The 25,070-nt window shown below is 40.3% G+C and overlaps 3 protein-coding genes across 5 annotated transcripts; 1 reads left to right on the top strand and 2 right to left on the bottom strand.

Moving 5' to 3' along the window:
* Positions 1–4,938: 4,938 nt before the first annotated feature.
* LOC122640521 (RING-box protein 1a-like) lies at positions 4,939–5,334 on the bottom strand. Its single transcript, XM_043833734.1, has one exon. The coding sequence runs from the start codon at positions 5,319–5,321 to the stop codon at positions 4,965–4,967; it is 357 nt and encodes a 118-aa protein (XP_043689669.1). The 5' UTR covers positions 5,322–5,334; the 3' UTR covers positions 4,939–4,964.
* Positions 5,335–6,712: 1,378 nt separating this feature from the next.
* On the top strand, positions 6,713–15,141 carry LOC122640383 (acetylornithine aminotransferase, mitochondrial-like). Its single transcript, XM_043833554.1, has 3 exons — positions 6,713–7,413; positions 10,349–10,783; positions 14,424–15,141. Exons 1-3 carry the CDS (start codon positions 6,985–6,987, stop codon positions 14,961–14,963), a joined length of 1,404 nt encoding a protein of 467 aa, XP_043689489.1. The 5' UTR covers positions 6,713–6,984; the 3' UTR covers positions 14,964–15,141.
* Positions 15,142–23,190: 8,049 nt separating this feature from the next.
* On the bottom strand, positions 23,191–25,030 carry LOC122640097 (4-hydroxyphenylpyruvate dioxygenase). 3 transcript variants are annotated; one of them, XM_043833223.1, is made up of 2 exons: positions 23,915–25,030; positions 23,191–23,500 (listed from the first exon to the last, which is right to left on the bottom strand). In XM_043833223.1, exons 1-2 carry the CDS (start codon positions 25,015–25,017, stop codon positions 23,314–23,316), a joined length of 1,290 nt encoding a protein of 429 aa, XP_043689158.1. In that variant the 5' UTR covers positions 25,018–25,030; the 3' UTR covers positions 23,191–23,313. The 3 variants fall into 3 exon arrangements, with proteins under 3 accessions (XP_043689158.1, XP_043689160.1, XP_043689159.1); XM_043833225.1 differs by having other exon boundaries at positions 23,432–23,843; positions 23,882–25,030; XM_043833224.1 differs by having other exon boundaries at positions 23,432–23,846; positions 23,885–25,030.
* Between the last annotated feature and the right edge of the window lie 40 nt (positions 25,031–25,070).

Below are 25,070 nucleotides of genomic sequence, written 5' to 3'. Positions count from 1 at the left end.
ATTTCTGATGATTTGATTACAATTTTCCCTCCCATTATATAGGGAGCTACAACAGCGCCATGCCTCTCTAACGGTGTCAGTTACAAAACAAGCGGGAAGAAGAACTAAAAGAAAGACTGTAGAGCTGTTGAGATGGTAACCCAATGGGTCAATCGGGTCATGGATAACCTACTGCTGGGTCAGGTCCATCACCCACGAATCCTGACATTCCCCTCCCCTTAAGAACCCTTGTCTCAAGGGTTGAAAGCAGAAAATTTAGACTGTAGTTCTAGCCAATCAATCCAAGTAGCATCCTCAGGAATGGCATATATTTGACCATTGCACCAACACCTGGGTGACAGCTTTGTTGTCGCGATTGACCATGCGCCGGTCGAGTACCGCCACCGGTTCCATGAGAAGTTGGCCTTCATCGCCTACATATGGAAGGGATGTGGACGGGACGACGGTGCGACCTAGTTTGTGTTTGAGGAGAGAGACATGAAAAACAGGGTGTATCTTAGAGTGTGGGGGTAGCTGAAGTTTGTAGGCGACAGTGCCGAGCCTTTCCAAGATCTGGTAGGGACCATAGAAACGAGGAGCCAGCTTGAAATCCTGACGCAGAGCCAAGGTGGTCTGACGATATGGCTGTAAACGCAAGTAGACCCAATCACCCACCTGAAATTCCCTCTCGGTGCGGTGGTGATCAACAAAATGCTTCATTTGGCTACAGGCCTGCTCTAAGTTGTGTTTGAGCACCTATAACATGAGCGTGCGGTCTTGCAGGTGAGTAGCTACAGCGGCAACTGAAGGAGGAGCAGCTGTGCCCATAATCAGGGGCTGGGGTTTGAAGCCATACAAAGCCTCAAAAGGGGACATCTTGATGGCTGAGTGGAAGGAGGTATTATACCACCATTCAGCAAGTGTTAGCCACTGTGCCCAACGTTTCGGTCGATCACCTGTCATACAACGGAGATAATTCTCGAGACATTTATTAAGTATCTCTGTTTGCCCATCAGACTGCGGGTGAAAAGCAGAACTAAGGTGAAGGGAAGTGTCGTGCAGCTTGAAGAGCTCCTCCCAAAATTTACTGGTGAATATGGCATCGCGGTCACTAACGATGGAGGTTGGCATCCCATGGAGTTTGCAAACATTGTCGAAGAAAGCTTGTGCCACGGTGGTCGCTGTGTAAGGGTGTCCGAGGGCCATGAAATGGGCATATTTTGTAAAACGGTCAACCACCACAAAAATGACTTCCTTGGCTTAAGATCTTGGAAGGCCAGTGATGAAGTCCATGGATATGTCAGTCCACACTCTGCTCAGGATGGGAAGAGGTTGCAGGAGACCCGGGTAGGCCACTGTTTCAGACTTATTGCGCTGACAGCTATCACATTCTTCCACAAAGTGCTTCACATCTAATGGAAGTTGTGGCCAATAGAAGTACTGGCTGATCCGATTGGTGGTACCCTTGATGCCGGAATGGCCACCGAATCCATCGGAATGGAAGCTGGTAAGTAGGGTATGGCGAAGGCTGCCGGTCTTACCGATGACTAATCTACCCTTATAGCGTAGAGAACCGCCGTGCCATTCATACGGTGGGACTGCCCCCGGATCAATCGATAATTTGGAGATGATCTGTTGTACATCCTCATCATCCACCCAACTGAGTTGTATTTCAGACAGCCATGTGGGAACCACTTGGGAGATAGCTTGGCATTCGCTGGTCACTCTAGGAATACGTGAAAGAACATTCGCGATGATATTCTCCTTGCCTGCCTTGTAACTAATTTCATAGTCGTATCCCATGAGTATGGTGAGCCACTTCTGCTGAATGAGAGTATTCACGCGCTGTTCCAAAAGATATTTCAAGCTTTGATGATCGGTTTTGATCACAAAGTGGCGCCCAATCAAGTAATGATGCCATTTACGAACAGCAAGAAGTATAGCGAGCATTTCCTTCTCGTAAGTCGACAGACCCAAGTGTTTGGGGGATAGAGCTTTACTAAGGAAAGCAATGGGTCTACCGTCTTGGACAAGAACAGCGCCAATGCCCTCTCCACTGGCGTCACACTCAACCACGAAGGTCTTAGAAAAATCTGGAAGAGCTAGCATCGGGGTGCTACTAATGGCATGTTTCAGATGGAGGAAAGCCTGCTCAACCATAGGGTTCCATGTAAACTTCTCTTCATGAAGCAGCCGCGTGAGGGGTTTGCTGATGGTCCCATAGCCTTGGACGAATCTCTTGTAATACTCTGTGAGTCCCAAGAAGCCTCTCAATTCTTTAACAGATTTTGGAATAGGCCATTAAACCATCGCTGCAATCTTGGATTCATTGGCTGCCACACCTTGGCCAGAGACTATGTGACCAAGATAGTCGATCTCACTCCTACCAAATGCACATTTACTGAGTTTGGCGTGCAGTTTGTGGTGGCGAAGGAGGGTGAGTGTGGTGTAGAGATGGTGAACATGGTCTTCCAAAGAGGAGTTGTAGACCAGGATATCGTCGAAGAAGACCAAAATGAATTTCCTTAAGTATGGTTGAAAGATGTCATTCATGAGACTTTGAAATTTGGCCGGAGCATTGGTTAAGCCGAATGGCATAACCACAAAATCGTAATGACCTTGGTGAATCTGAAAGGCTGTCTTAGGAATGTCGTCCTCATGGACTCTGATTTGGTGATAACCAGATTGTAGGTCGAGTTCGGAGAAGACTCGGGCGCCATGCAATTCATCCAAAAGTTCATCAATGGCAGGAATTGGGAAGTTATCTTTAATGGTGACCTGGTTGAGAGCCCTATAGTCGACACAAAACCGCCATGTCCCATCCTTTTTTTTTACCAATAGCACGGGCGAGGAGAAGGGACTGAAACTCTTCCTTACTACCCCGGATAATAACATCTCTTCCATGATCTTTTCAATCTCATTCTTCTATATGTATGGATACCGATAGGGGCGCACATTGACTGAGGAGCTGCCTTCTTTCAAGGGAATTCGATGATTGTGGCTGCGTTGGGGTGGAAGGCCCTTAGGTACTTCAAACACATCCCCAAATTGGTCCAACAAAGGCTGCAAACTGGGGGTGTACACTCAGAGTCTGACTTACAGTGGAAATAGAACATACTTGAGCCATGAAACCATGTTTGAATTTTCTGATAAATTTGCTCAATGCCTTGCCAGGTACACTGATGCAATGAAGCAGTGTCTTTACCTCCCCTGAGTGTGATTTTCTTCCCATGGAGCTTAAATTCCATCTTAAGCTTCTCAAAATCCCATAGTACAAGCCCGAGAGTAGTTAACCATTGGATTCCTAACACCACATCACAGCCCCCCCAGAGGAAGTACTCTAATCTCTGTTTGGAATAATTGGCCCTGCATTACCCATTCAAACTTTGAACATTTAGCAGTACTACATATCTTACCCCCATCTGCTACTGACACCCACAAAGGCTCAGTGTCCTGCACCTTGCAACCCAATAGTTTAACCATGTTGACATCTACAAAATTGTGAGTACTACCCGTATCGATCAAAATAGTGATCATATGCCTTTTTATAAATCCCTTTATCTTCATAGTAGTGTAAAATTGGGATCTAGAGAGAGCATAAGCAGAAATATGAATATCCATACCTTCTTGTTCTTCGATCTCGTGCATTTCTGGAGGTGGTTCGGGCAGCTGCTCTAGTGCTTCCTGTGTTTCCTCATCAGCTCTTAACAAATATAATTGTTGTTTCTTGCACCTATGCCCTTGGACATATTTCTCATCACAGTTGTAGCACAGGCCATGCGCTTGTCGTGCCGCCATTTCAGCTGGCGAAATTCTTTTCACCAGAACCCCTGCTGAGTTTGACGGCTTTGGGGAGTTAGTTGCTGGAGTTGCAGGTTTATATGGAACCACTGCTGAACTTGGAACTCGCGTGTGAAGCTGGTTTGATTTTCGAGTGACTACTTCAACCACTTCTTCTTGAAGTTGAGCTAACACTAAAGTGCGAGCCATCGACGTCGGCGCAAACATCTACACCGCCTTGCGGATCTCTTCCTTAAGTCCTCCGATGCAGCTGATGAAGAATGTCTCTGGCAGTCCTACCGTTCGATTGGCGAGTTCTTCGAAACGATCGTGATAAGCTTCGACGGTGGTAGTATGACTGAGGCGAGTGAGTTCCGCTATTGGATCTTCGCTCTGAGCAATTCCAAACCGTGCGCCTAGAATTCGGTCCAGGTGACCATCGGTTTGTATGATCGATACCACTGAAGCCATTGAATTGCTCTCCCTTCCAAGTGAATGGAACCGATCCTCACCTTCTGCGCCTCCTCTGTTTCATTGAAGGAAAAAATTCCTCCGCTCTGTAGATCCATCCCTTTGGATCAGTTCCATCGAATTTAGGGAAATCGACGCGAGCATAATGGGTGTGGATCTGAGGTCACTGTTGGGGCACTATCATTCTGCCTGTGCTGTGATTTCCATCTCCTTCAATGCGCTGCATATAGGTGGCCAACATGTTGGCCAGATTTGCGATCTCCGTTTGAATTCGGGTCAGATCCTGTTGCGTTGCTTCTCGGTGTTCTTTGATGGAGTCTTCCATCCGTCTAAGTTCTTCCATTCGTCGCGCCTCTTTGGTTCCCTCCGCCATGGCTACCGCAGCTTCCACAGTATCCAGGAAAGTGCTTTTATACCAAATTGTTAGGAATCAAGAGATTTCAACAATTTGGATCGTCTTCCTTCCAGGGAAGAATCCTCCAAAACGGGGTTTGTATTATATTTCTGATGATTTGATTACAATTTTCCCTCCCATTATATAGGGAGCTACAACAGAGCCATGCCTCTCTAACGGTGTCAGTTACAAAACAAGCGGGAAGAAGAGCTAAAAGAAAGACTGTAGAGCTGTTGAGATGGTAACCCAATGGGTCAATCGGGTAATGGATAACCTACTGCTGGGTCAGGTCCATCACCCACGAATCCTGACAGTTAAGTCCCATAGCACCATTCCAACTCTAGTGGCCATACTTTTGGAACTCCCACTCATTGTTATCTAAGGGACACACTTGTCGGGTCTTAAGCCATCGACTGATACTGTGGAAGTGAAACGCATGGTTGCACACACCCCAAGCTACCATGCACTCCTCACTGGTCGCGCTAGCTTGATTAGCTTGACACTCTATACAAAGATCCATGATATGATTCCTGCAAATTGCACAATTATCCACCACAATATCCCAAGCCCAAAGGGCTACGGCATTCCACTTCTTAATCTCGAATCGTTTACGTTTCTTTATTGAAGATGAAGGACCGGCGCCGCTCGAACCCTCGCCGACGGGAACCATGTTAATATCGGTGTCCAAAGACACCATGTTTGCACCACCACACAGAGAGAATCTGGTAGAGACATGGAAAAACCGAAATTTTTTCCCCGCTTCTCCATCACGATCTTTCCTCTCCCCCATCCTTACTGCTTCAGATAGTTAGGGTTTCACTCTCGTTTTCTCTCTAAATTTGCGGTAGGAAGGAGAGTTTCAGCTTTAAGATCTGATTAGAAGACATCATCAAAAGAAAAAACGAAGAAATAAAAAGTTAAATCACAAAACATTAGAGGAACATATAACCTAGTGAAGATGAAAAAATTAGAAATCCGAACAGAAAAATTGAAGTTTTTGGGGAAAGATTTAGGGTTTGTACTTGTAGTGACGGCGACCAAAGCTTTTCTACATACGATGAGTTCTTCGTCAGTTCGATGGTTCTGAGATTGTTCTTTGTGATGTCTTTTTTTTGGGTAACAACAGCTTTTAAAATTTTAAGGAAAGGCAAAGAAGAGGTTTTCAGGATACTGTAACCACTTATTTTGGAAAAATCGATCTGATCAAGCTTTGAATAGAACAAAGCTTGAACAACAAAAGGAGAAGGAGAAGGAGGGCTGGAGGGGGTGGCGGCGGCGGAAGAAACAACAGAAGGAGAAGAAGGAGAACAAGGAGAAGAAGAAGGGGAGAAAAAAGGAATAAAAAAAAAGTCATTAATTCATCATTAAGGGTATTATAGGGATTTCACTGTGGTAAGGGTAATTTCACCATTTAAAAAGAGTTAACAGACACTTAATTGGAGAGACTAACGGAGTGGACTAAATTGATACAAATTCATAAAAATAGGGGGTGTCTGTGATATTTTGACCAAGTATGGTAAGTTTCTGAGATATTGGATACTTTTAGGGAGTGTCCATGAAATTTTTTCTAAATATAATGATGAGAAAATTATTGATTTATGTGTCGATCTCTCTATCTCTCCCCTCAAATTCAAAGTTTTTTTGAATTTTTTCGTTTTTGACATGCAAACGTATAGCATAAATCCGTATTCATAATATCTCCACCTTAACCATGGACTCCTTATATTCTAGAGGTCCTTCTAGGCGTCACTATGTCTAGCCAAGTAAAACACGTAACTATTTACGATTTGGCATACAATGGTATATGGCAAAGATGAAAAGGAAATCTACACACCTCGGCTTTGGCCTAGCGGTTTGACTTGCCTGGTTGAAGGCATGCCAGAGGTTTGTTCAGTTGATCAAATCCTCACAAGTGCACCGGTGCATGCCGTGCAGTACTAGCTAACTGCCACAACCCAATTCCACCCGGGAGATGCCAGCGTGCTCTCATTAGCTGGCGTGCGCACGGGGTTCTTCGCTCCCCACGGAGAATGCTTTCCCGATATTAAATAAAAAAAGAAAAAAGGTGAGAATCCAAAACCCTCTAAAAAAAGAGTGAGATTTTCAAGCCACTTCGACCTACATTTCATCGAAATTCTTCAAATTCGTTGAAGTTACTTCTCCTTCGTTGATTTCTCCCATTTTTCTAGGGCATAGAATCTCCCCTTTCTATCTAATTGTCGGCCTTCTTTTGAGTATCTTTGCCTGCAATAATACGTGAATTTATTCTCCAAGTCGAATACTTCGACACAATTTAATCTGACAATTTAGAGCAGCAACAAGAAAACTTGGTCTAGGTCTGCAAATTAGAGTCGGAGACGATGAGTTCTCTTCATATGTTTCTGAATAATTCAGTTTCACCAGCGGCTGATCTTCCTCGGTTGTTTAAGCTTGAGAAAGGAAGATACTTTGTTCGAGCCAATGGTCGGACAATCTCAGCTTGTCTTAATCTGGACTTGCAAGCTCCAGCTTCTGCAAATTTGGAAGGAAAATTAGGGTTTGATGGAAGTAAGGATGTTATGGATATGGAAAAGAGTGTTCTTGTGGGAACTTATGCGAGAACTCCAGTCGTTCTGTCGCATGGCAAGGGATGCAAATTGTACGATGTAGAGGGGCGAGAGTATGTAGATATGACTGCTGGGATAGCTGTGAATGCACTTGGCCATGGTGACCCGGATTGGGTGAAGGCAGTAGTTGAGCAGGCAAATGTTCTCACTCATGTCAGCAATGTCTATTATTCGATCCCTCAGGTCTTTCTCTCTCGCTTTTGTGCATCTATGCGAATTGTTGTTCTCTGATTACTAAACTATGCGTAGAAGTTCTTGAATCAATGATTCTGCATCGCTTTTGTTTCTTTATATGTGTTGGTATGAGTAGGTGTGGTGGATCATGGATACGACTCAATTTAGCCTTATCCCAAACTAAATAGGGTTGGTTACATGGATCCTTTTTCTCCAAGTAGTTTTATTCAAATCCATACTTGTTACTAGTTCTAAGCCATGCTTTTCTTTCTTTACTATTTCTCCTAAGAGTCATTTTAGGCCTAACCGTGGCTCTTTTTGTTCTTTCAATCTGAATCAAATCACTCCTTTATGTAGAGCATTCAAAGGCCTCTATTGCACATGTCCATAACCACGTCAATGACTTTCTCGTAACTTGTCATGTATCGGAGCTACTCCTAGATTAGCTCTAATTTTTCCACTCCTTATTCTATTTTTTTCAAGCCAGATGGAGAAAGGCAGTGGTATGATTCCACCAGGTGAGAAGGCCACAAGAACATGACGGAAGCGATGCCGGTTATACCCAGGTAACTTGTCTCCTTCGGCACAGTTGAATAATTATATTATTCAACTGCTGGTACCTTTTTCTTTCCTAGCATTATTGTCAACCATTTGATCGTAGTCATCTTGCGTGGAAGGAGCCAGATGATGGAGACTTTACTTGACGTCTTGACCCATCCATAGTCTGCTAATCTAATCCCAATGTCTTTGATCTTGACAAGCTTGGATAGGACTATATCTCTGTCTTTTGTATTTTATTTCTTCATTACCCAACATTCGGCTCCATACATCGTTGTTAGTTATGTAACTGTCCTATAAATTTTCCTTTGAATTCTAAACGAATATTTTGATCACAACACTCTGGAGGCACCCCTCCATTTTGTTCTCCATTCTAAAATCTTTGTGTAACATCATCCTCCATTTCTCCTTTAATTATGATTGATCCTAGGTACCTGAAATTTTTACTTTGCAGTCCCTATCATCAGTTTTCATCTCTCCACTTTGTCATCCTTTGTAAAATTTTTACACACCATATCCTTTGTTTTTTGTTTTACTTATCTTGAAACCTTTTGATTCCAAGGTTGATCTCTATAATTCCAACTTTGCATTTATCCTTGCTTTTGTTTCATCCACCAAAACAATATTATCAAAAAAAAAACATACACCAAGGGATCTAGTCTTAAATGTCTGTAGTTAGTTCATCTATGATTACCACAAACAAATACAGGCTTAGAGTTGATCCTTGATGTAATCCAAATTTAATTGGGAATTCATTACCTTACCCCCCACAACTCTCTTTAACTATGCATACATTTACTCAAATCATTTTTCTTCTCTAACATTTACCAAATTACTTCTCTAGGGCCTCTCTTATAAGCTTGTTTCAAGTCTATAAAGACCATATAAGGATTCCTTTTACATTCTCTAAATCTTTACATTAGTCTCGTAGGCCAAGCATAAGTATATTAATTGAAATGTAAAGGATCATTTAATTGCAATGTATACTAATTCGCTTTTTCTTTTAGAGATAAAACCACGGAGTTAGAGGCTGGGAGGTCCTTGGCAGGAAGAAGTTTCATTTCCTACCCTTTATGCTTGAAAGAGTGTATAACCATGATGCTACACCTTCTTATCAAATAACCATGGTTGTGCAAAAAGGATGTGACAAACCATCAAAGGAAACACGTGACATTTAACCGTATCTACTAACCCACTAATAGAGTACGAGTAAACTCCTCTCATGAATTTTAAGTGTTGTTACCTTAGCAACCTTCTAGGGGTTAAGATGTGGCTTTGAATTTAACCCGATCTTATGATTAACATAAAAAACCCCATTGGTACAACTACCACTGTCAATCACCATTGTGCATAATCAGCACATTGGTACAACTACCATTGTCAACCACCATTGTGCATAATCGGTCGTTGCACCTTACTCTGGTTGGAAAATACTATTACGTCACCTATCATCTTCTTCGGAGATCTTCTGTGTAGCCCAAAGAGGACAAAGAATGTAGCAAGGTCGTCTTTCTCCGTAATTATCACTGTCACCTTCATCTTTACTAACCTCACACTCTACTTCTATATACTCTATGCCATTCTTAAATTGCTCTTCTGTAGCAGTAGCTATAAGGGTGTCCTTATCAGCAAATGCTATAAATTGTTTAGGACATTAAGTTGAAAAATGCCATAACCTTTACAAGAAAACATTTTATTCCCCTTTGCTCTTTTATAGTTGATAAATGTTTTTGTGCTTTGTCTACCTATGGAAGCTTCCATGCATTTACCACCTAATGTGCCACATTGAGCGACGATCTACCAAATTCAGCAGTTGAATTCGAAGGACATGGTCTAGATTGGTTACATGTCAATTTTCATAGCAAAACTTAATCATTTACCTCCCCATGTATTGGCCTCTTCCTCTTGTTTTTCGCCATGAAAAATGTATTGAATATTCAAAGCTTTATTTGCCACATGGACAACTTTGATGGAGTTCAAAATTGATAGGTAATCAAGGTATCATGGGGCATATTTGTATACAAGATTTGGGCCTTAACTGATCTGTCACGTGGTGGATATTGAGTCCTACCACCTAATGTCCTATTGATCGAACCTTAATGTAGTAGTTTACATGTATCCTAAGCTTCTCCATGCATGTCTTAAGCGTATCCGTGCGTTTCTTGCGTCTCTAGCATCTCTCTAATAAATTTACGGGATGTCTCTTAAAACCATCCTTCCGATACGTAGGCCGATACCAATACCAATACTGGACACATTAGTTGTAATATTATGTGTGGGTTATTTTTGGTACATTCTCTTTGCTACTTGTAAATTCTTTGTGATATTTAGCAGATTTCATGCATTGTTTCATGGTCGTTAAAATGTAAATACCATGTTGATGTAGGTGGAACTTGCGAAACGTCTAGTGGAATGTTCTTTTGCTGATCGTGTCTTTTTCTCGAACTCTGGGACAGAGGCTAATGAAGCAGCAATTAAATTTGCGAGAAAGTTTCAAAGATTTTCTAAGCCTGATGATAAACATCCAGCCACAGAATTCATCTCTTTTTCTAATAGCTTCCATGGGAGGACGATGGGTGCCCTTGCATTAACCAGCAAAAAGCATTACAGGTCACCTTTTGAACCTGTCATGCCTGGTGTCACCTTCCTTGAATATGGTAACATTCAAACTGCAAAAGAGGCAATTAAATGTGGAAAAACAGCAGCAGTTTTTGTAGAACCTATCCAGGGTGAAGGGGGTATATACAGTGCTACAAAGGAATTCTTGCAGTCACTTCGTAATGCTTGTGATGATGCTGGAGCCCTCCTGGTCTTTGATGAGGTAGAATGTTTCTTTTTGAAAGATAGTTGTGTAATGAATAGGAGTGGAAAGGTCCCATTTGGTGAGTTACTACATACTGTTTGGTGGAGTCAAATTGAGAAGATCTTCTAGGTCAAAAAGCCATGGTCATATGGTAGCAGGCTGCTCTGTTCTGCTCTTCTTGAAGGAATAGAGCAGTCCGAGCAGAAAATGTCCATAACTTGAATGGTTATATACATACATGTCTAATGGTGTTAAGTATTTGACATCAGAGATCATTATAGTGAGAACCATCAAATTGTGGCTTCATTGCCCTCTACATCTGCAACGTGTAGAGCAGATTAAGTAAGCATACTTTGTTCTTGTCCAGTTGTCCAATAAAGCATCCAACTTCTCATTTGTTTGCTTTCTGTTTTTTGTACATCAGTAGAGGTTCTTGCACGTTGCATATTCTACCAATTTCTATCATTATTAGAGCTATAATTAAATCACGTTGGAACTTTCACTTGTTCATAATCACTCCTTCCGTCCTAAGATTCTTCTTTTTTGTTTTTTCATGGTCCCAAAATGTCTGTCCGTTGTGGTAATCTAGGCAAGAATCTTTCCATTTTTTTCATAAAACCCTGGCTTGACAGCTTTGAAATGCCGTCCCCGACCACTTCCCTCACGAGTTTTGGCTATGCTCCAGAACTGGCTTCTCGTAGAAACAATGTTGCTGGCTTCCGCACCTATGGCATGATGTTTTAAGACTGTTCCTAGCATGGTTTAATTATTGCGCTAATGAAGGCATACAATATAGGTATGTGGGTGATATTGATAAAAATGTTGTGGTAGTGGGGTTAAATGCTTTTGAAAGACCCATCTCAAAATGTGAGTTTGTATTATTTTTTTCCCCAAACAAGAAAGTCATTTTTTGGATGGAGTCCACGTTTTGCTGTCATCAGGTGTCATTCTTCTTGGTCAAATATGATGTGGTCTCATTGCTAGATTAATTGATAGGACATGACATAACTTTTTAGTGGATTAATACAGTGTCTAGTAATTGCCATGTACTGTTGTGTTCCTTCTTCTTTCACCATAAATTTGACTTTCCTTTTATGTAGCTTCCTTTGGATCATTGGTGTTGGGCCAGATGATTCTATGATTCTAGCTTCTTATGGATCATAAGTGCTGGAAACAAGTCACCCTTCTTGGGGCTGTCGGTAACTTAAGTTGGTTGACGTACTATTTGTTATATGGACATAGAAGAAGTGAACCATCAATTTAGAAACACTATCTAAGATCCAATGTCTGAGCCAATTCTTCCATTGCAGTTTTGGAAAACTCTAGTTGTAGGTGATGAAGTTCTTTGTCAGTTCACTGTGTGTTTTAATCAAATGCCCCAAAGGTTGATCCAGGGATGGCAATGGATGGGGCTGGTTTCACTGTCACTAGATCTGACACTCCTATATATTGGCCAAACTGAAGCCTACCTAACACACTTGGCACTTTCCAATCTTACAAAGATAACTTCGATGGGGCCCCAAGGATTTTCAACCACAGCCAACCAGAACCTAATAAGGGTGATATCATTCCCAAAATAGCTGGCCAGAACCTGATGAGGGTCATATTATACCCAAACCAGTAGGATGGGGGTGGAGTGGGACACTGGTTTAACCACATTATTGCCATCAATAGATTGATCAGGAAGGATGTTACTCTTGAATGTGCTATTTTGAAGATTAGTTTCTCCACTTCTTCTATTTCTAACTTCTGAACTTCTAGATATTATCCATTCTAGTTCTCTAATTAATGTTCTTAAATCTTCCCTACTCAATCTGTTTTGGTGTCAGGTGACCAGGTAACCACTTAACTGGTTCAATTTATCAACAGAACCACTCTCATTCAAAACATGCTTTACCAAGCTGGTTGCTGAAATCTTTAGGAAAGGTGATGAGGTAAGCTAGGCTGAAATAACAAACACTAGCACATCTTTAAGAAAACAGAATCACAGTGAACCTTAAGAAAACAGCTGCTTGGATGAACAGCAAACTTTGAACGAATGTAGAGGGGTGGGAGTAGAATAACATATCAATTAAAAGGGATCCCCTAATTACAATTAGAAATTCGTTGGGTCCTTTAGGGACTGTCTCTAAAATTGCAAATTTTTATTCATCTCAAAATTTGGAAGCGCCATCTATCCACTGGTTAGGGAGATATGCATGTCTGAAGTTCTGTGCACAGAATGGACAGAACAGGACGGTGTCAGAACAGGAGACGATAAAAATCCCTGGTTAGGGAGATATGCATGTCTGAAGTTCTGTGCACAGAATGGACAGAACAGAAAGTCGCATAAGGGCATACTTGAAATAAATCCTGCAGAATGTTAGAAAAGAAGCAAGAGCGACAATAGGACTATGTAAAAATTCTTATACACAAAGTAAGATTTAAGCAATCTTGGATTTGTTGGAAAGTTGGTTTTGTGCTCTACCTAATACAAAAAATCTCATGTAAAACTAAAATCATTTGACCATTCAAACTTCTAAGAGAACAAAAACATTTCTCTTAATTGAGAGCAGTTTAATTACTAATAGATAAGATAATATTTTTTAAGAACCATATAAACCAAATGTGAGACTAGGTATACCAGGACAATGACCAATTCCAAGAACAGTATAAACCAAATGTATGTTTTGATTGTTTCAAACTTCCAATAGCTTGCTTGCTTCAGGTCTTCTGTCTTTTAGTTCTATGTTGATTTTTTATGACTCGATGTGGCTTAATATTGATTTTTGACGATTTGATCCGACTTAATGTTGATGTTTGATGACTTGATGTGACTTAATGTTGATTTTTGACGACTTGATGTGGCTTAATATTGATTTTTGATGATATAAGGTATATATTGTAGCCTCTTTGCGAAAGCAGGGGTAAGACTGCATACATTATGACCCTCCCCAGACCCCGTAGTGGCGGAAGTCTCGTTCATTGGGTATACCCTTTTTTTAGGTATATATTGTAGCGTACTAAATAATGTTAGAAAAGAGGGGAAATAAAAATAAAACTTGGTCACCTAGGTGAGTGCCTTGTCGCCCAAGCGCTTAGGCATCCCTCCACCGCCTTGCCAACTACACATGGAAACTCTAGGAAACTGTAGGTTTTTGTTAGTCATGCCACAGTTCCAAATAGGTCCTCATGGTTCATAGGGAGGAACGGTCCACTTGCCATTCATTGTTCTACTGGAAATTATGTGATATTCCTACCAAGAGGCTTTTCTTGGTATTAACGTGAGACGTCCATCACTGACTTTTTTTTTACAACAAACATCAATAGGTATCTTCTTTCTCTCTCTCATCCTTGGTTGTTGTTGGTAGGTAGTGATACATTCTGCTTGGTTGAGTTTTAGGTGCCACTGCTCTAACAATTCTACCAATTATCATAAGAATCTGATGATGATTTCCTTTAATCTATGTGAACGTGCTGGGCCCTATTTTCCTGCTCTGTATTATGTGTATCTCTTAGATGGATGGTCTGTTATGAATTTATTTGAACAAGTTACACTATTTTTACCTTCATGTAAAAAAAAAAAAAAAACCAAAAAGTTGCCTATTTGATAGTGTTCGTATTTTCTCCTTTGGGGCACATGTGACAGGCATATCTTTTCCTTTTTCTGTTTCTGTAGGTTCAATGTGGATTAGGCCGAACTGGGTATCTCTGGGCCCATGAGTCATATGGAGTAATCCCGGATATGATGACACTTGCCAAACCTCTAGCTGGAGGTCTCCCTATTGGTGCTGTCCTTTTGACTGAGAGAGTTGCTGCTGCTATAAATTATGGTGACCATGGAAGCACATTCGCAGGTGGGCCCCTTGTTTGTAATGCTGCCCTCACTGTCTTGAATAAGATCAGTAGGCCTGGATTCCTAGCCAGTGTCTCTAAGAAGGGCAAGTACTTGAAGGAACTACTATCTCAGAAGCTGGGAGGAAATCCACATGTGAAGGAAATACGGGGCCTTGGACTTATTACTGGGATAGAATTGGATGTGCCTGCTGCACCACTCGTAGATGCATGCAGGAACTCTGGCCTACTGATTCTGACTGCTGGAAAAGGGAATGTTGTGAGGCTTGTTCCTCCATTGATCATATCTGAGGAGGAACTGGAATTTGCAGCTAAGATTTTGTCAGAGTGCATGCCTGTGCTTGGTAAGAGCAATTCGAACTAATAGAACCAGCGAGGTTTCTAAGTTTAGTTGCAGGTGAGGTTAGATTTATGTTTTAGTCAATTCTAGCTGTGATGGAAGAATGTATCAGTCGCAGTTAGATTTATGTTTCTTAGGCAATTCTAGCTATGTTGGAAGAATGTATCAGTACTGTAATATGAAATGAGTGGAAAGAGAGGAGATAAATTATGTGTGCGAGTCCTATTGTCAATGTCCTGTTTTTTTTTCTAATGTGAGCCAATGTCCAATTCCTATATGATCACCCCCTCCTCTTTTTGCCATATGGAGGGTACTGTGGCAAACTCAGACCATCAATCAGATATATGAGCATCTGGGTTGGTCATATCTATGGTTCCTCTGTCCAGGGCAGCTGTATCCTCTGTGTTGGACATTTCCCTCTTTAAGTCTGAGGGACGTACCCTAAATCTGGGATTTAATCTTGTCTTCACCTCAACACCCAACAACTAACCAATGACCATCTTAGGTATCCCTGCCCCTGCAGGATTATACCAAAAAACAAAAAACAAGGGAGAGGGTTCCTTGGAAGGCAGCGCGAGGGCCAATGGTAGCAGGTTGTGGGATTCCTGTTTTTCATGAGGAGCAGGGTGGTTATTTTGCCCCTGTCTGGGTGTAGGGGCCACATCGTCTTTCATGGTGTCTATTTTCCAAAATTAAATAAATAAGAAACATTGAATGCAACGCTCGAGCCAATCGGGGAAAAAAAAAGAGTCATGTGAAGAAGTTTCATTTTGTTTCTGGTAGCAGGGGAGCATCTCTGATTCAGTTTGTTTTCCTTCAACTTTTAGTCCTATTGAACCTAATGGTTTTGGCCAAAATTTTGATTTCATCCAGTTAATATACTGCAGGGAGAGGGAATTAGACAGCAGAAGAGAACAAATTGCTAAACAACAGTATAGTGAATTTGTGCTGGAATTTTGTTGCTAGGAGATCTTTGCTCCAAAATTTTTACCGATTTGATGATTCTTTCTTACAGCTCAGTCAATTGCATTAAAAAAAATTAGCCTGGGGAAAAAAATATCCAAGTTGAATTTGAATGTATGAGCCAATTCACTGAAGACTGATTTCTTTTGGAAGAGATCAGAAGTGGGTCCTGGTGTCATGCCTCCTCTGTACATATGGCCACTTCATTTGGAAAATGGTAAGCTGAGTAAGTAATGAAGATCATGTCAGTCCTTTCATCAAAACTGTGGTTCTTGTATATTATAGCCAACTAAAACATTGGTGTACTAAGGTTAGCTTTTATATTTCTTTCATTTCACACATGCAGTCTGTACTAGTGTGGATGCTGATGTCATCTTTTAACTACAATTTGAGGAGAAAAACTTGACTGGTGGGAGTTGCAGCAAATTTTTTTTTTTTTGATAATTATTGAGAAGATCTAACCAAATCCCTTGAAGACCAGCTAAAGAAATCAAATCAAAATCATCACAAAACCTCCAACAGTCATTGAAAAAAAAAAAGAGTTTCTTTTATGTTATATATTATTCTTGCAAACCAATCTGCACAATGAATAGTTGGATTCTCTGTAACAAAAATGGAACCTGACTTCACTGAAGTGTTCTACAAGTTCATAGATGTCTTGAAGAAGATTCCAAGTACTCCAGTGACACTGTTGAGCCTTTAATTGCATTGATGGCCATGAGGGAGCCAGAGTACACAAGGAGATGAATGACTCTCATATGCATGGCTTGAAGTATCCCTCAAATAACAAATAAGTCAGTCCAGAAAATACTATGGGAATGGATAGCAATTGTACCCTTAGATTATTCCAGTCATCATAATTTATTGAAATCCAATTTGGAGGAGGAGGCTGCCAATGGTGAAGGGTTGGTCTCTTCACTTAGAATTCACAGGGGTTGATCTCTTCACTATAATTCACAGTGATTCCCTCTGTGAGGCAAAAAAGTGTCTATTATGGGCATTATCAATGACGCTCAACTCCGCATCCATCAATCGAAGTACTGTGTCATGAGAAAAATATTGGCTCATCAGTTCTAAACCACAACCTGGACATGAACCAATTGGCATCACACGAAGGACCAAGTTCTCATTCTTGCTTCTCTGTCTCTGTTTCTTAAATCTCAGCTCTGCTCCTTCTAGAGATTCCTCTCTGCTTACTTCCCATCTCTCCTCCTACGAACTCTCGGTTAATATCTCAAATTAAGCTTAGGATTCGAATTCGGTCATTTGATATAATAGTGGTATAGTTTCTCTTGGTATTCCTTCTCTTTTTAAATATGTAGGCTTCCGAAGTGAATTTAATTTTTTATTTTTGATCTCGATCTCATCTTCATTTGTGTACATTCTGTAGTGATTCAATCTCAAATTTTCTTCTCATTAATCCCTTACAATCTTCTCAATCAGTTTTGTTTTCTCAAATTCGTCAATGAGATTGGTTTCTTTTGGCATTAAAGTTTGGGTCAGGCTGATTGTCACCCTTTGCATGGAATCCAGTTGGTTGAAACTCTATACCTTAATCTGATCCCTATATCACTAAACCTGAAATATGAAACCTAAAATTTAAGCCTCCCTCTCAAGTGAATAAACTATGTGAATGGAAAGCCAATTCTATGAAACCCATTTTGGCACTTTGATTTAGTATTCTTTACATGGCAATGACACCGTCGAATCAGATTGAGAGAGCTCACCAGAAGTATCATGATGGACAGTGTGAGGAGGCTTTAGTGTTTTATATGGAAGCCCTCACCATGGAGAAGACGAAATCACAGAAGATCACTCTTTCACAGAATCAAGTTGCTTGTTATTTGAAATTACATGATTTCAAGAAGGTGCAACTTCTGCCCTGTTTCATGCAATTCATTGAAATTTGCAGTTTGATGTTGTGTATCTTCTGGATTATTGTGGTGGTTTATAAGTTACTGTTATATTCTTCTCAATTTAAATTAGTTTAACCATTTAAATTGTGGATAGTCTCTCTACTGATCAGGAAGAACAAGACAGTCTTGAGAGCTTCTGAATTTTAGGTGACTTTGTCAGCTTTTACTTTCATCCAACAGATTTACGTAATTAATGTTTAGGTGCACGTGAATTTCGCTATGATCAAGTGAGAAAATTCAGTTTATGAGCTGAAACAATGGAAAATGTTAATATTTCCTATAGCTTTGGTCAGTTTAAGCACAGTAGCAGTCAGGAACATTAAGGTATTTAAGAGTCAATACTTGATCAAGTGAATGATGCATTTGAGATTATGCACTAGGCGTTTTATTGAGCATTGAAAAATGGAGAATATTCATTACTAGTAAGATTCTCTTAAGGTTGGATGGTCAATGATTAAATAAGGAAATGAGATTTCTGTTTGGAGACAGGATGACTGAGAAAGGTCCCATACCATATGGTGTAACACATACATACACTTCAAGTGTGTGTGTGACAGCAAATAAAAACTAGTCAAAGTCTTTTCCCCCCAAAAAAAAATAGCAAAAGAACACCTAACCTAAATTAGCTTTCCTTTTATCACATACAAACATAAGTGATATAATTTAACTTATATGTATTATAAGAAAATGGGAAACAGGAAAGAGCTTATTGCATACATATGCTTGACCTGGTGGTCTCAATCAGAAATTCAGAACGGCTGCCTAGTTGCAAGCCTTGTCACTCGGGTGCACACCTTGGTGCGTAGGCGGATCCTTAGTGGAACCTTGGCTTGTATTGTTGAGTGCCTTCCGGATTGCCTAGTCGCATGGTGCCTAGTCACCTTGGACATGCTCTAGAGATGATCTTGCTGGTGGAATGGAGCAGTTGCACCCTTTGTCTTGAATTGCTCAGAAATTAAGGTTTAATTTCTGCTCCTTGTAATACATTTTCAATTTGCTTTCCATTCCTCATCATTGTAGAAGCCCTTGTGAACATCTAGAGTTTGGGAAATGCAAGTTAATTGATGATTTTCAGTACTAACAAACTGATACTTGATTTTCGTTGCTCATCATGACATCCGACCATGGTAGTGATCTGCACCTTGTTCTCAGACATGAAGAGAAACTTGAACTTTAGAGCCTACTTAATGGTATTTTAGCGATAAAATCTCAATCTCTGACTTTTTCTCTCTCCCCCCCCCCCCCCCCCCTTCCCCTTTTTCCCTTTTTCCCTTTTGTTGAGATTGTACTTTATCATGTATTAAGAGGACAATTAATTTCTCCAACCATTTGTATGTCAAGGGTTTGAGATCCTCTCTAGCTTATTGGCTTAAACTATGGTCTCCACATTTACAATTTTAGGCCAAATTTGATAGAGGATTCATATCAAGTTGCAACCTGGCCAACTCGAACCTGTATCAGAGTAACACTATTGAAAGGGAAAACCCAGAGGAGGCAGGGTGTGGGACAGAACGGAAAACAGTCTAGCAAGTCTATATTTGATGTGTGACTATGAGGTTCCAAATTAGGAGGCTTTATGGAATTAAATTAGAAGAATTATGGTTCCTTGAACAAAGGTTTAAAGTGTCTCCCCCCCTCTACCCCTTTTCTTTTTTCGGGATAAATAAATGTAGGCTGAAGCGCTAGAGGTTATGTTTCATAATTGATAAGTTCCTGTTTGGGGTCGACAATTTTTTAGCCTGACGAATACATGGAATCTAGTTAATACAAAAGGATATTAGGTGACAAGTAATAGAGAGTGCAGCTGGATTGTACAATATTTTGGTAAATTAGGTCATTCAATGAGGTTGGGTGACTTTTTAGGTTCTGAAACAGAGCCTGCTAATGATGGCTGGAAATTGTGGCTGTAGTTTGGGTTTAAGCTGGAGTTTGACGTTCTAATTAGAATAGGTAAGGGAGGTTTCAGGACATGCTATTTTTCTTTTGTATTCATGTTGCAGAGACAGAGTGGATGAGTTGCAGAATTGACTAACAAAAACAGAAGAAGAAGAAGAAACTAATAATGGAGCACCATATAGGCTGTTTATGTTACACAACAAGAAAGCGATGACAGCATCTCACAGCAAAGTATTAGAAGTAGGAAGCTGGAATTTTCATCAAATAATTTTTTTCTTTTTTTTTCTATTTTTTTTGGGGGGGGGTTGAGATGTTGCTCAAATGTGAGCATATATACTTCTACAAACCTCTGCTACTGTGCCACTGAACAGAATTGATTAGTTGCTTCTCTACCATCATTTGAGAGTCCTCTATACTGTCTCTAGCTCTTTTAAACAGACTTAGAGCCAAATTCAAATAAACCCATGCCAACCATCCATTACTGCATATCTATTTCTTTGATCTGCTAAAACATTGTTTCCAGTCTTCAAAACTGACTTCTGAATTCTGTTTACATACTATCTAAACAGTAAACAGTCCTCAAATATGAATATCCATATTTTCATTTTGCAATAATTTCTTAGTTCTTAGTATTAGCTTTAATCTTAGACAGGTAACGAATTGTCTATAAATTATAATCTGATTTTCAATATTTGCATATCAAATGATAGATCTGATATAGACTTATACTTGACCAGATTTGTTGCCTAATCTGACTATTGAGTTATGAAATATTTCAATTCTCCTATCAACCAATAAATATTTCCTTGTTAGTTTACTATCGGTTTCTAAGTGATTTTGGCTATAGTTTATGTTTCTACATTCTTTATAGAACCATGGACTACATTATTTGGTATCAGACTCAAGCCCTGGTGCATGTCTAAGCAACAGTTCCAGCACATGATCAATATGGCTTCAAGAGGGGCAAGGGAAGTAGAAGCAAAGTATGCTAAAAAAAAAACACGATGAGTTTGTTGCTCGATGGAATAATTTTCAGCCAATCACAAAGAAGCAGCAAGAAGAAGACTTGATCGAGGATACTGTGATTGAATATGTGAACGACAGTCCAATTAAGATTGATGGGATTCAAGAAAAGATTTCAGTTGAGAAACTTGAGTTGGCTCTGTTCCTACTGTAGAAGATCAAGTTGAAGTAGACAATCTTCAAGGGCAGGCTATAATTGAAGAGTTCATTATAGATGAAGTGCCTCCCATCGAGAACTCTATTGACAAAAACAAATTGTAATTATTCCTACAAGGCTCTAATCTGTAGATGTTGTTCTACCTCAATAATTCTTTAACAATAAGAATCCGACGGTCATTAATTTTGTTCATATTATTCGTGAGAAACAATATATCATCGAATCAAGGCGACTGATTAAGATACTCTATGGAGTAGTAGACATTTTTCTATAATTTAAAACTTGAGGAGTTTTCCGCAACACCAAGGCAATTGATGTAGTTAAGGCTACCCAATTGGGCTTACAAAGACCTTAGTTTGAGCCCTGAATGGGTTATATGGGTCTTGAGCTACTTTGTTTATAGGTTAATTGTAGTAACAGGCCTTATAAACCCATATATGGGGATGTAAATGCTTCAGGCCAAGCTATAAGAGTTAAGAGTTGGAATAAGATACCTATTAGCTAGTTAGAATTTTGTTTAGAATCTACTTAATAAGTCAGTGGGTGAGAGTGATTAGGAATCCTTTTGAGTCTAATTAGGAATTTCAACTATTATAAATTTGCATACACCCCTCTTCAGTTAGACATGAGTTGATCAACAAATATGAGTTTTTTTCAAGACCTTGGAGCTGTTTTTTTGTCACACGGGATTAGTACCTTATTTCTTCTCTTCTATACTGAATTTCTATCTCTTTGATCTAGTAAAACATTGTTTCCAGTCTATTTCAGTGGTGAAATATGAAGAAGTTTCTTCTAATCCCTGCTTTTTATCTTCTTGGAGACCTATTTATTTTGTCATGTTTGTGTTGAATCTTTTGAACCTCTATTGGCATACTTCAGCTAATGATGGTATAACTGCCATATTAGGCTACAGAAGAAGTCACTTCAGTGCTTGAGCTGGATCACAAACACACTGGAGCCTCAATGATATGGGCACAACTGGTCACCCTAAGGGAATACCACTCCTCCCCCTTTGATGTTAATAGGCTCATGGAGCTAAACCCATCATCAGAAGCCTATCAGAACCTGGAACCTACCAAAAGATACAATTGGTAGCCTCTGCTCTTCTGTTCTGCTTGAACCTTTGCCTTTACTTTCTCATTTTAAAAACCAACCAATGAAACTGCATATCAACTCTGAAAGGTGGGCCATGGGGTTTTGAATGTGAAGCTTCCATAAATCAATGCATATTCATGGCCAAAAAGAGACATTGAAGAGACAAAATGAGAAGAAGTTGGATATACGCAATTTCCTATTTAAGAAGCTTTTGATTAATGGGTTTAGCCCTGGCTAGTCCAATTTCCTTATGCCATTTATGTATTTTCAGTGACAAAGCAAACAAGGAAGTTATTAGATGTTAAGGTTACCTTTAGAAATCACAAAGAATAAAATTATTTTAGTTTTTTGTTCTTATTGTTTAACACATTGGCTCCATCGCTTAAATGGATTCAACTCTATCATTTCCTAAATGGTACAAGAAATAGAGAAAGAGTAAACTTATGCAAAGCCGGCTGTGGAGGCTACTAAAACCTGTCCCTATTACCTTACAGAAGCTCAGGTAGCTTTTTATTTCCCGGGATGGATCGGGTATCTGTAAAATTATGCAGGTTCCATCAACCTCCAGCTTATTCATTGAACCGAGGTTGTCATTGTCAAATATGACCAGTAAAAGCATGGGAAGCATGCATCATTGTGATACAATTTCTCATCTTCTTTGCATACCTTATGGGTTTGTTTGTTTGTTTTGAAAAGGGTCAGTACTCAAATCATAAAATATCAATCTGGAATCGTCTTTTGAGTGTCTGCTTTCCTTTGCAAGAGATGGGTATTTGTCACTATTTTGGCTTGGTGTGACCTGTCAACTTTAGAATTAATAATCAAGTAGCTCAGTTGGCAAGGACCAACACCTCACAATTTAGAGGTCATGAGTTCAACTCTCTTTGGGGCTTACCTATAAAAAATCAGTGACTTCCTTTTAGAATGTGAGTCATGTTTTCACCATTTAGTGGCATTCATCCTTTCTTGCAGTCACAAGAGCAGTTACATTGAACTGTGATATTCAAGCTCCACACCCATGGATGGGGGCATTTAAAGCTTGATTGAGATCCATAGGCTATGTAAATTGACGTCATGTATAAGCTTATTGACTTATTGACATATTGACAATATTGAGAACTTATTACTCTTGAGCAAGTGAATTTTTTTTTTTTTTAAAATGTGATTGAGAAAGTGAATTCTTAAAATGTACTAAGATTACAAATATTGCAGTTCTATAATTCAGAAATTGTCAAATTTACTTGCAAGTCATGCAAAGTTGATAACCAAAACATGATTTATTTTGATAAATTTATCATCATAAGTAATTGCTTCGATGCTTTTCTCATGCTGCAGCTGCCTCTGGTATTCTCTTGGCCTCAAGGGTCTTCTCATATTCTTCAATAGATTTGAACAGCTCCGAGAAATTGCCCTTCCCAAAACCTCCACAACCTCCCTTTTGGTATGTCTTACCCTCTTCATCCTTCAACATGCATCCAATCCTCTGAATTATCTCTACAAATATGGTTGGCCTGCAACCCACAGAACAAAAGAAGTAAAGAAATCAATTGAAAGAGGTTATTTAGTCCATGAAATAAACTTCAGTGGTACTCTTCAGGTTGCTAAGTTAAACAGCCCAAGAGGGCCTGACCTGAATTAAATAAAAAATTAGTAGAAGAAAAAATTCTGTGCTTTCTCAGATCAGTTAGGTACATTCTGCAATGAAACATGTTGTTTATTCATGTTAATTTTCAATTTGATTAAACAATTTAGATTTTAGACAACCAAAAAGAAGAGAACCAGAGTCATCCAAGACCCTCAGACCAGGTCAGCCAAAAGCTAAAAGACCATTAATGGCTAGACCCAACTGGTTTGACAGGTCCTAGATTTTCAGAATCAAGTGATAGGAATCCACACAACTAATCGTATTTTGGCATCAACATTACCTGTCACCAACGGGCTTGGTGAAGATTTGAAGCAGAGTCCCCTGATCATCTCTATCCACCAATATCCCCAACTCCTCACACTCTTTTATCTGCTCATCTGACAAAATATCGCCGGCCCTGTTCTTCAAATTCTTGTAATATGTCGGTGGTGGTGATGGCATGAACTCGAACCCACCAACTCCACTTCTCCTCCTCATCTCCCTCAATGTCCTAAATATATCTTCTGACATCAAAGCCAAGTGCTGCACTCCAGGTCCATCGTTATGCTCTAAGTAAGTCTGTATCTGACTCTTCCTCTTTGTTCCAAACACTGGTTCATTCATTGGCAACAACACCATCTCTTCGTTGTTCGCCAGAACAACAGAATTCAATCCACTTTCACTCGTACCTACATCCTCTGTTGTAAACTCTGCAAATTCGTGAAACCCCGTGAATTCCTTCACGTAAGCCACCGCTTTAGCCAGGTCAGTAACGTTACCAACGGCATGGTCAAGGCGGCGAATCCCGAAATCAAGAAGGGGGAACGATGATGATTCCTCAACCTTCTCGAATCGGGGAAGAAAGAGTGGATCTGGAGTCCTATGACTGACGTAGCGAAGGACTACGTCACCGTACAGATGGACCTCGGCAATGACCGCAGCGCCGCCGTCGAGGTCTATTGGAGAAGACGAAGGTTTTGCACCGTTGGCGACACTAGCGTTGAAGGCAGCGACGGCGTCTTCGACCTCGATGGCGATGGCCCGGACGGCAAGACCATGGGTGGCGGCGAAGGAGGCGACGGCTGAGTGGGATAAAGTCGGGATAGCGGCGGTTTGGGCAAGGTTGTCGGTGTTGGATATGGAAGGGGAGTAAGGGGCGGTGAAGAGGAGGTTGAAGTCGCCGGAACAAAGGAGGTAAGAGGCGTGGACTTGGTTGCCGGTAGAGAGGTCGGATTTAGCGACGATGGGCATGCCTAGGCCCCAAGAGAAGCGATTGGCGGGATTAATGGCGTCAGTGCACCAGAATTCAATATGGTGAAAGCGCTTCACATGGAAACGATCGGATTTGGGGTTCTGGCGGACGAAGTTGGAAAAGCCCACTAGCTTGAAGCTCTTCTCCACCATTTTTAATGTCTCTGTTCTCTTCTTTTTCCCCTGTAAAACAAGAATGAAAGTGA

Source organism: Telopea speciosissima, chromosome 9, assembly GCF_018873765.1.
Source record: "Telopea speciosissima isolate NSW1024214 ecotype Mountain lineage chromosome 9, Tspe_v1, whole genome shotgun sequence".
Classification (NCBI taxonomy): domain Eukaryota; kingdom Viridiplantae; phylum Streptophyta; class Magnoliopsida; order Proteales; family Proteaceae; genus Telopea; species Telopea speciosissima.
Note: the sequence above shows the minus strand (reverse complement) of the source record. Positions and strands in the feature narration are given on the sequence as shown.